General features: G+C 43.8%; 1 protein-coding gene across 1 annotated transcript; it reads left to right on the forward strand.

Moving 5' to 3' along the window:
• Positions 1–974: 974 nt before the first annotated feature.
• SOD2 (superoxide dismutase 2) lies at positions 975–10,405 on the forward strand. The gene is made up of 5 exons (XM_046669785.1): positions 975–1,135; positions 1,493–1,695; positions 5,176–5,292; positions 6,858–7,037; positions 9,257–10,405. Exons 1-5 carry the CDS (start codon positions 1,113–1,115, stop codon positions 9,400–9,402), a joined length of 669 nt encoding a protein of 222 aa, XP_046525741.1. The 5' UTR covers positions 975–1,112; the 3' UTR covers positions 9,403–10,405.
• Positions 10,406–10,684: the final 279 nt, after the last annotated feature.

Genomic DNA, 10,684 nt, shown 5'->3' on the forward strand with positions numbered 1-10,684 from the left:
AACGCTGTATTATTTAACACATATGTGGAAGATAAACAAACACATGGATAAAGAGAACAGATTAGTGGTTACCAGAGGGGAAGGGGTGGGGGGAGGGTGAAAGGGGTAAAGGGGCACATACTATGGTGACAGATAAAAGCTAGACTATTGGTGGTGAATACAATGCAGGCTACACAAAAGCTGAAACATAATAAGGTACACCCGAAATTTACACCGTGTTCTAAGCCAACATGACCTCAATAAAATAATTAAAAAAAAAAAAGTATGAACTTTGGGTTCTAATCCTGACTCTTTCACTTATTAACTGTGTTACCAGGGCAAACTTCTTCACCTCAGTGAGCTCGTTAACTGTCGCCTGGAGTCAACGATAGGGACCCTAGGGGTGAAATAAAGATAAATGCGTGTAAACCCTGCAGCGCAGTCCCTGGTGGCACATCGTAGGTGTTCAGTAACCGCTATCATCAGGCCGCCCTTGACCTGGCTCCGGCCTGCCAGAGGTCCCAAGGTCAGTTCACTGGGAAAGAAAGGTCACTCTGGGCAGCGGTTAGAGGGGCACCGGCCCCACATCTTACCAGCGCCCAAGACCCACCTTCCGAAGGACCTCAGCAGCCCGCGGGGCGCGCCAAGGCCGCTCAGGGAAACAACAGCCTTTCCCCTGGAGACGTTGCCAGCCCCGTGGCTGCCCAAACACGGCCCGGAGGGGAGGGGCGGGGACGCACCCGGGCGCCGACCCAGCCCCGCCCCCGCCTCCAGGACCTGCCCCCGGGCTCCGTGGGGCGGTGCTGCTGCGGGGCGGGGCCGCGGACCGTACCATCTCACCCGGGGGACGGGGGGGGGGGGGGCACGGCGGCCTTCCCTTTGGCGACACGCCCCGAAGCACGGCAGGTGAGCGTCGCGGGTCCCGCGACCCACTGGAGAAGGTGGCCGGCCGGATCCCCTCTTCTCGCGTCCCCTGAGCCCAGGGCCCCGCGCCCCCCGGGGTGGTAGCGGCGAGCTCAGGGGGCGGAGCCGCGGGGCTGGTGGTGCCCTTGAAGAGCGGCCGGGACGCGCGTCCGCCGCGGGCCGTGTGTGCGGCGCGATCTCCGAGGTGCTTTGCCATCTGGACGGTCACCATGTTGTGCCGGGCGGCGTGCAGGTGAGGTGCCGGGGACGCGGTCACGGCCCCAAGGACGAAGGGGCGCGGGCGGCGGGCGGCGGGCCGGGGCCGGCTTCGCGGCCGCAGCTGCCTCCATTGTCCCCGCACTCCTTCCCCGCTCAGCCTCTCCGGGGCGGGGGGCGCGGGGACGCGGCGGGCGGCCCGGCCTGCCGGCAGGTGTCCGCTGACCGCGTCCAGGTGCGGCGGGGGCGCAGGGCTGCCGCGTTGATTGAATGCTTCAAAGAACGTGGAGGAGCCAACGATCCGGAAAGGTCCGCTGCGCTGGTTCTTCCGCAGCCTCGTCTGCGTAGACAGGTGCGCGCGGTCGAATCGGTCTGTGCACGCTCTCTCTTCCAGCACGAGCAGGAAGCTGGTGCCAGCTCTGGGGTCTCTGGGGTCCCGGCAGAAGCACAGCCTCCCCGACTTGCAGTATGATTATGGCGCTCTGGAGCCCTACATCAACGCCCAGATCATGCAGCTGCACCACAGCAAGCACCACGCGGCCTATGTGAACAACCTGAACGTCACCGAGGAGAAGTACCAGGAGGCGCTGGCCAAGGGTAGGTGCCCGGCTGCCTGGCTTTGAGAACCTGGCTAAACTGGGAGTCATGACAGCGGGGCGTGTCCCCTTAAGGGAATGCCTCTCTAGTCAATAGAACCACTTCACCTGTTCTTGTTGACTTATGGGCCCAAACTTGCAATGAAAATATCCAATTTGTGGGAAACTGAAACGAGCTTGTATTTACTTAGAATTCAATATTATAATACAATGTGGAGTTACTTTTTTTTTTTAACAGCATAGTTGACAAAAGCAGTAGCTGTGGACATTGTGTGTTTTGTGTCCGGGGGTGTGTATGGGAATATTATAATGGGAATATTTCCCTATTGTGATAGGGAATTCTATGATTTTGTATAGAATGTCTCTATACAAAATAGTATTACACTTTTCAACTATTAGTTAATCAGTAGTTTGCACGAGGAAAATAATTAACAGTCGTGTTTCCAACTGCATGTATGGCTTAATAAGCTACACAGGTAAAAAAATGTATTTGAAAAATACTTTGGAGTGGCAGTCCTGTGAAATTTGTTGTGTAAATTTCAAGACAGTGACATCTTGTTGACTGAGGGCATCTAGTGGAAAAGTGTAGTATTTCAGCCCGATTGTTTATGAGGTAATTGGCTCAACAAAAAGAAGTGGAAGTTACAACATTCTGGAAGATTTGCTTGTGCAATCAGTTCCCTCAAATACGGGAAAAGTTTTGATGATTTAGGAAATAAATCCAGGAAGCCTGTGGTAATGAGAGGCTGGGGAATAGGCCCGTTGTGAAAGTGTTTCCTACGTGACGTCTGGCACCCGTGAATCTGTCTGTCAATATTTTAAAGACAGCTTAATGTTAGTCTGCTTCTTGCGCAATCAAAGCTGCACTTGTTTAGTGAAAACCACTGGAAAAAAAGCTTTACATGATATTATACCATATTGCCTGTAAATTAGTAAGTCCCCGCATAGGTTTCTTTTATTTAAAAAATTATATTTTAAAAATTATTGAAGAGTTAAGTTTTTGTGTTTGAGAATTTGGGAGAAAAGAGGAATGTAAGTAAAATAACATTAATCTCATCACAAGTGAGTAACATCAAAAATATTTAACTTTCATTGCATTTAACAGAGGAAAAAAACAGGTGAAACCAAAGAAAATGTTGAACTTCAGGAAAGTTCTTCAAAGCAGATATTAAGCCCCAAATTTCTATTAAAATTTAAAAATGATTAAGTGAACTTGGAGATCATTAAACTGTTTCTCAGTAAGCATATTTCTTTCCCATTCGAAAAATTTGTTACTGTTGATTTATTAAAAAGCAATATAAAACCTACATTTATTTTTAGGGTGACTCTTCAGGAAAAATTAATAAAGGGAACACTGATCTGTAAGAAAATTATTTTGTAAACAACAAAAAGTTGGCATCAGAAAAAAACTCTCAAAGATTGTCTGTGTGGGGCTGGCCCGATGGCGTAGTGGTTAAATTCGCGTGCTCCACTTTGGCGGCCCGGGTTTCTCTGGTTTGGATCCTGGGTGCAGTCCTAGCACCGCTCCTCAAGCCATGCTATGGCAGCGTCCCACACAGAAGAACTAGAAGGACGTACAACTAGGATATACAACTATGTACTGGGGCTTTGGGGAGGGAAAAAAAACAGAAAAAAGAGGAAGATTGGCAACAGATGTTAGCTTAGGGCCAATTTTCCTCACCCATAAAAAAAAAAAACCCTAAGAAACAAAAAAAAAGATTATCTGTGTATTCAGATATCACTAGGTTCTCTCCTTTCTGAATTGCTAAACAACTGGAGGTTTGGCCTGGTAGCTTCAGAAAGCGAGATTTCTTACATATGAACATAAGTAGCGAACTTTTTCTATCTTTAAGCTCCCTAAGAGCAGAGTTCTCAGTGGTTCTTTGTGTTCTTTACTTTGCCTCTTGTATCTTGTGAATAATAAGCACTCAGTGTTTATTGAACAAGAGATTTCCCATTTTTCCTAAGAGTTCGGTTAATTTGTAGCTTCTTGAAAGCATAGAAAAAAATATTTTTCTTTCCCTGCTTGTTTAGCAAGGTAGAAAAAAATTCTTCAAACATAACTTTTTTTTTGAATATAGGTACCAGGGAATTAATTTTTTTCCCTTAGAAACTACGTTCAATGTATTCAATTATCTAGTCAATCAACAGACATTTATTGAGTGCCTGTTACATATGAGGCAATATATTGGGCCCTGGGGATACAGCATGCACAGAAGTCCTTGTCATCCCTGGAACTTTCATTCCAGTGGGGAGACAGATGAACAAGTAAATATGTAGTATGCCGGGGGTTGTAAGTCCTATCGAGAACAACAAAGTAGGGGAAGTGGTCTGGAGGGGCTGGCGGGGAATTGCCTATTTTATATTGTGGTTAGAGGAGGCCTCACTGATGAGGTTGATGTTTCAGTAGAGACTGGAAGGAGAAGTGGGGGAATGAAGCGTGAGGCTGTCTCCAGGAAGAGCATTCCAGCACAGGCAACAGGAGTCAGTGGGAGCCCTAAGCTGGGAGCACGTGGAGCTTCTCATGTCAGTGCGGGGAGGCCGTTGTGGCTGGAGCTGGGCCAGCGAGGACGTGCGGAGGGTCAGCTGACGTGCATTGCAAGGACTTGGGGTTCATGCTGAGAGAGAAGAGCAGCCTTTGCAGGGTTTGACTAGAGGAGGGCCGTGATCACCTTGGCGTCTAGAGGAGCCCTCTGGCCACTGTGTTGAGAAGAGACTGTAGGGGACAGACATGGAAGCAGGAGACCCGTGAGAGGCGGAGGCTCGAATGCAGGTGGGGATGCTGCTGGTGTGGACCAGAGGGAGGAGGTAGGGCTGGGATCCTGGATGCGTTTTACAGGTAGAGCTGGCTTTGCTGGTGGATAGGATATGGAGGGTGAGAGGAAAGAAGTAAAGAATGACCAAGTTATCAAAAATGTCTTGAGCAAAGAGTTGGCACTTACAGAGATGGGGAAGGCCATAGGAAGAGTAAGTTTCGGGGTGAACATCGGGAGTTCCATTCTGACTATGTTCAGTTTCTTGCTAAGGTAACATTGAAATATTCCTAGTGAATATCTAGTGAAAACTAGAAATGAGAATTGAAAATTTTCCATATAGTCTGTGGATGGAACCCTACATTTTAGCATTGCACTGTTTCCTAGCTTTGTTCTTTCTATTATTTCATTGGCTAAAATCTTTTCTATCCAAGAAAGCTCTTGAGTTCTTTGAAGCTCAGGAGTGAATTTTCTACCAGCTTTGCCCCCTGGGCTGGGCCTCTCACTGGTGGTTGAGCACATTCTGAATTGAACTAAAAACCCATGGGACAAATAGTTTTGGGAAGGTGTTTTTATGTAGAAGCTTTAAGTTGTGGAATTTTAGGATCAATAGGATGTTACCGATAAGCTGATCCAATTATCTGACACTTTACAAAGAAAAAAGTAGTGTATAAAATGGTTGAAAAAGTAAGAATTTAGAAAAATGTGTTTGCATTTTAATATTTCAGGGGACGTGACAGCTCAGATTGCTCTGCAGCCTGCACTCAAGTTCAATGGTGGAGGCCATATCAATCATACCATTTTCTGGACAAACCTGAGCCCCAATGGCGGGGGAGAGCCCAAAGGTTGGTATATATTGGTGCAAGCTTGGCGGCATTTTGGGCACCATAGGAACGAATGTTGATTTTCTTAAGTTGCCTTAATTCTCCCTGAGGTCTCATAATGGCGTATTTTTCGTAACAAGGAGTCCAGCAAAATTCTAACTTTTAAAGGGATATACGTAAGAATGGATAATACATTCAGGGAGTTATAACATCAGATTTTATACTCACATACACATAATATCATGTACGGTGTCTCTTTTTGGTTGAATTGTACTGTACGTTAGCGAAAGCCTGGGGAACTCAGGGTTCAGGAAGGACGAGCTTTCCCTTACTAGCTCTGGGACCTAAGGTGAGGTCCTTAACCATTCTGTGTCTTACCTTCTTCATCTTTGTGCTCCTGGGTAATAATAGGGCTGTTTTGAGAATGAAATGTTATTATATGTGAGGTGCTCGGAATAATGCCATTATTTTACTACTATTATTTTACTGTTTCCTAACTGATAAGAAGTCAGTTGTCCCAGAAAATTAGGTTTTCCAGGACAAGTGCAGGTGATGAGGGGGTGCAGAGCCGATGGGCTTGCTCACTGTCCTTGTTTACTTGACTTCCTGTGTGGCGTGTGGTGGCCCAGGCGGCTTTAATTATCCTCCTCAGTCCGGGAAGATATGGGGCTTAAATATTGCTCCCCTTTCTTGTCTCTGGGCTTCTGGCGTGTATATTACGTTTCTGTGTTTTGTTTTTTGTTTGTTTTTAATCATGTTAGAGAAGGCATCTTATGCACTGAAATAAGCGGTTTCATTTGGAGGATAAAAAGATGAATGGGGGAGTCAGTGTGGGAAACTGGACATTTTATTTTTTCTGAGTTAGGTCTTCAGACCAAGCCTTAATAGTTTTGAGGTTTTGTGAGTTACCGGAATCTCACATACCCCCACGTTCAGCCCGCAGGTTTTGGTACTCTCTGCCGTTTTATGTTATCTGCCTCACTTTATTCCATTATTTCTGCCTTTAATAGAGGATTACCTTAAGCCGGTAGAATCAGAGAAGTAATATTTTTGGCCTAGTTGATGTGCTCGATCTAGAATTGTATTCTATATTGCTACAGAATAAAAGGGCTCATCTGTTACAGTGTCCCCTTAGTTTAGTAATAGAAGAGAAATCGCTCTTTTAAAAATGATATAATTGAGGTAGGAAAGATGTAGGCTGCCTTCGAGAAAAATCAAATAACAGCCATAACATTTTACTCCCAAATTGAGACAGAAGAGATAAGGTAGAAGTCAAAGTAAATTCTCTATTGAGGGAAAAAGAAAGCTAAAATATTATTTCTTTCTTGATAGCCCAGTGAGTGAAGAAATCCCTGTGGCACGCTTCAGTGACAAACGTGTGAATTAAAACTGTGAGACCTTATGACACGACGTAACACGGTGTTATGTAGTCTCGCTGGGTTATGCTGTGTCTTCTATATGACGTTATCTAGTTGTATTTTGGGCCGTATGACAAGCATATTTAAATATGTAATAACATATTCTATTGTAATAATTGTAATCTATTTATTTGTGGGTTTTTTTGGGTTTTTTTTTTTTTTAAATAGGGGAATTGCTGGACGCCATCAAACGTGACTTTGGTTCCTTCGACAAATTTAAAGAGAAGTTGACCGCTGTATCGGCTGGTGTCCAAGGCTCGGGTTGGGGTTGGCTTGGTTTCAATAAGGACCAGGGACGCCTCCAGATTGTTGCCTGTCCTAACCAGGATCCCCTGCAGGGAACAACAGGTGAGATTTGAACATTGTCACATGTTCATTTGGGAGAGATGTTCACTAGAAAGCATTTAACTTGAGGGACTGGCCTGGTGGCGCAGTGGTTAAGTTCTCAAGTTCCGCTTTGGTGGCCCACGGTTCATTGGTTTGGATTCTGGGTGCGGACACGGCACTGCTCGGCAAGCCATGCTGTGGTAGGCATCCCACATATAAAGTAGAGGAAGGTGGGCATGGATGTTAGCTCAGGGCCAGTGTTCCTCAGCCAAAAAAAAAAGAGGAGGATTGACAGCAGATGTTAGCTCAGGGCTAACCTTCCTTAAAAAAAAAAAGAAAGCATTTAACTTGAAATAAGAAAAACTAGCGGCGTTTAAACCTATCTTGAGTATGTACTAATTTGAGCAAATCTTAACAGACGATGCTCAAGTCTTGTGCAAGCAGAAAATGCTTTAAAAGTCCTTGATATTTTGAAGTGTAAATCTTATCCAAAATAAGCACGTGTAATTTTACAGACACATTAACCAAAAAATGTTTTAAACATAAACTCTGCTTTATCTGACAGAGTTCCTACCGGCTTACATAATTATGCGCACTAAAATTAGATAAACGAGAGGGAGGAAAAGACGTGTGAACCGAGGCTGACTTCAGCCCCGAGTCTCTTGCCCTCTCTGCTGGGCGCTCGTCATCAGTCTGGAACTAGAGCTCCAGACGGCTGCTTTTCTGGGGGTTTTGGTATATGAAAATGCTTGGCTTAGAAGCTCCAGCCTGGGCTCACCAAATCCTTCTTGATGTGGAGCCAGATTGCATTAGAAGCTCTTTAGGAAGCAGAGTCCTAAGTCATCCAGAGGTTAGCTTCAACTTTGGTCTTTCATGTCACGAGCCCACGGTGACGCCTTGACATCAAACCACAGCAGTTCTCAGCCACTTTTTCTCCCCCTACACACGTCAGGAGACTGGGTTATGAGACCCACTTCCCTGGATGTGCTCAGATTTTGCCAGAATCTAAACAGCTCTTTTGGGAAAGTGAGATGCCACAGAATTTGTAAAAGCCACGAAAGATTTGTGAGCCCTGCCTGCTGTAGAGTCACGTGTGGCCGTGAAGGTGCCTGCCTGGAAAGGCTGTGATTTCTAGGTGAATCCCAGCTACCCCTCCTTCCCTCCCACTTGAAGAAAGCCCCTTGGAATGAAAATAAGTAAAAGTCATGGCAATTTCTTTATGGGAAAAAACTTTGATAAATTTCATTACCTTAATTATTAATACTAAGTTATTAGTGGCATACCTCACAACTGATCAAGCTGTACTGGTTGAGAATTGTTTTCTTAGAGAAGAGCTATGATTTAGTTTGAGACTTTTTCTAAATGAGTGTGTTTTTAAAATTTTATTTATTTGTTAAATTTTGTTTATTTTTTTTGGTGAGGAAGATTGGCTCTGACCTAACATCTGTTGCCAATTTTCCTCCTTTTGCTTGAGGAAGATTGTCCCTGAGCTAACATCTGTGCCAGTCTTCCTCTATTTTGTATGTGGGATGCCACCGCTGCATGGCTTGATGAGTAGTGTGTAGGTACACACCCAGGATCTGAACCCATGTACTCTGGGCTGCCAAAATGGAGTGTGCAAAATTAACTGCTATGCCACTGGGCTGGCCCTAAATGAATGTTTTAAAGATACAGCTAATTCTTCATTTATACTGTTTAATTTCTGGAAGCAGTGTATCTTTTTCTTTAGTCCTATTTAGTTTTCTTTGTTAATTTATCCTTTCTGCTAGTGTCTCATTAAATGCGTTCTATTCTTTAAGACTAACGTTAGCCTTGGGGAGCAGAGCAGGTTTCTCATAAATGCCTCTGGATGCTCAGGTCCTGGGAGGTCCTCAACAGCCCCCACAAACATAACATACCTTGTAAGACCCCCACTGAGGACCACTGAGAATTGTCTGTTGGGTGCATCTGTTGGTGTCTTAAGAACAGCTATTCAAATACTGTAGTTAATTGATTTTCCCAAGTCTACTTTAATTATTTTTACTATTCATCACATTTTCTTCCAAAGAGTAAAGTTTAAAATCTTTTTATAGGAATACTTAGTCTTAGGCCGTTTTCCTATTTATATAAGAAACTGAAAATGGATGCGAATGTTGTAAAGGATAATTTTGTATGCATAGGATGAAGTTTAAATTGAGAAGCTGCAGTGTTTTAGATGGAAATTCATAGTGTTTTGCTTTTTTCCCCATTCTTTCCAATAGGTCTTATTCCCCTGCTGGGGATTGACGTGTGGGAGCACGCTTATTACCTTCAGTATAAAAATGTCAGGCCTGATTATCTGAAAGCCATTTGGAATGTGATCAACTGGGAGAATGTATCTGAGAGATACATGGCTTGCAAAAAGTAAAGCATTATCGTTACACCGAGTGCATTAAGCAATTTCCAACTATTTTTGTAGTAGCTCGAAGTACCACAGTATACCAGTAAGCTGCTCTAGGATAGCATTTCTGAATGTGGCTTATTCAGATATTTGATAAACGTAATGCTATGAATAATTTCCTGTTTTACAATTTTGTTATTGGGCAACTGTTTGAAAATATTAAATGCTTTGTATGATTCGGTCTTTTCACTGAACGTTTCCTTCAGAGAGCTAGAATGGCTAGGGGGGTTAAATTGTCATCATAAAACCATCAAAAGTATCCCATTCCTATGCTGTTAGGGGTCTGTGGAAGCCTTTCTCATCCCATTCTGTTGTAGGAAATCTAGTCTTTTGCCCCAGTTGTTTAAGAACAAAATATTAAATTTATTTCCCAAGGGGAACAGTTTTCTATTGAAAATTGCTCTTTTTGTAAGTAATCCTCCATGTAGTTTTGCTTCTGGCGGTGTCACCCAATGGTCTTTAATTGTTTATGGTCACATGTAACACTGGGTAATCACCATTTTGTCTTTTTAAAAAATATTACTTGATTGCTAATTGAGAATTGCTTTATAATGAGAAAGAAATAGTCGTGCATCTGAATTTTCGTCTAGGGAGAAACACAAAGACTTGATGTGAAATGTTGTCCTCAAACCTAGAAATGTGTATTGTCTAACTTCTCAAAATGGACAAATTAGGGCCAAGCTGATAAAGTCCATGAAGGGAGGAGGTCACAGATGGTTCTGGCCGGGCGCTTGGTCAGGTGCTGCCTTCATGGGTAGAGACAAGTGGTTTCCAGATGAGGTCAGCCGCGTGCCTCCCTCAGAATGGAGGGAGGTGCCTCCCTCATTTATTTCTAAACACTTGTTTTTGAGTTATTGTATCCCATTTGATGTTTTGCTTTTCTTTTAAAAAATGTACAGTCCCAACAGAAGCTTTGTATTGAGTTTTTTCAATAAAGGGAAAACCATACCCTCAATACAGTGACTCAGCATGTCAGGTTGTGTTCCTGTTTCTTTTTTGCGGATGAAGCTGTTTACAGGTCACAGGTTCTTTCTGTATTTGGCTTAACATGGTCGTGCATTTCCCATATTTCATCGTCTTCCTCTTTGTCTTGAATGGCTGCGTACTATTTTGTCAATTGGACATTTCCTAATTTACCTTACAATTCTATTACCAAATATCTCATTTGTTTCTAATGGTTATTTACTACAATAATGCTGTGGTGAGCAATCCAGATGGGTTTGCCCTTCTATTGGAATATATATAAATA

Source organism: Equus quagga, chromosome 8, assembly GCF_021613505.1.
Source record: "Equus quagga isolate Etosha38 chromosome 8, UCLA_HA_Equagga_1.0, whole genome shotgun sequence".
NCBI classification, from domain to species: domain Eukaryota; kingdom Metazoa; phylum Chordata; class Mammalia; order Perissodactyla; family Equidae; genus Equus; species Equus quagga.

What these genes read in the sequence shown, in the direction of transcription:
- SOD2 (XM_046669785.1), top strand. Translation starts at nt 1,113, where the DNA reads ATGTTGTGCCGGGCGGCGTGCAG. An exon ending in CCAGGAGGCGCTGGCCAAGG is followed by an intron (nt 1,696 to 5,175) that starts GTAGGTGCCCGG and finishes TTAATATTTCAG; the next exon opens with GGGACGTGACAGCTCAGATT. An exon ending in TGGCGGGGGAGAGCCCAAAG is followed by an intron (nt 5,293 to 6,857) that starts GTTGGTATATAT and finishes TTTTTTAAATAG; the next exon opens with GGGAATTGCTGGACGCCATC.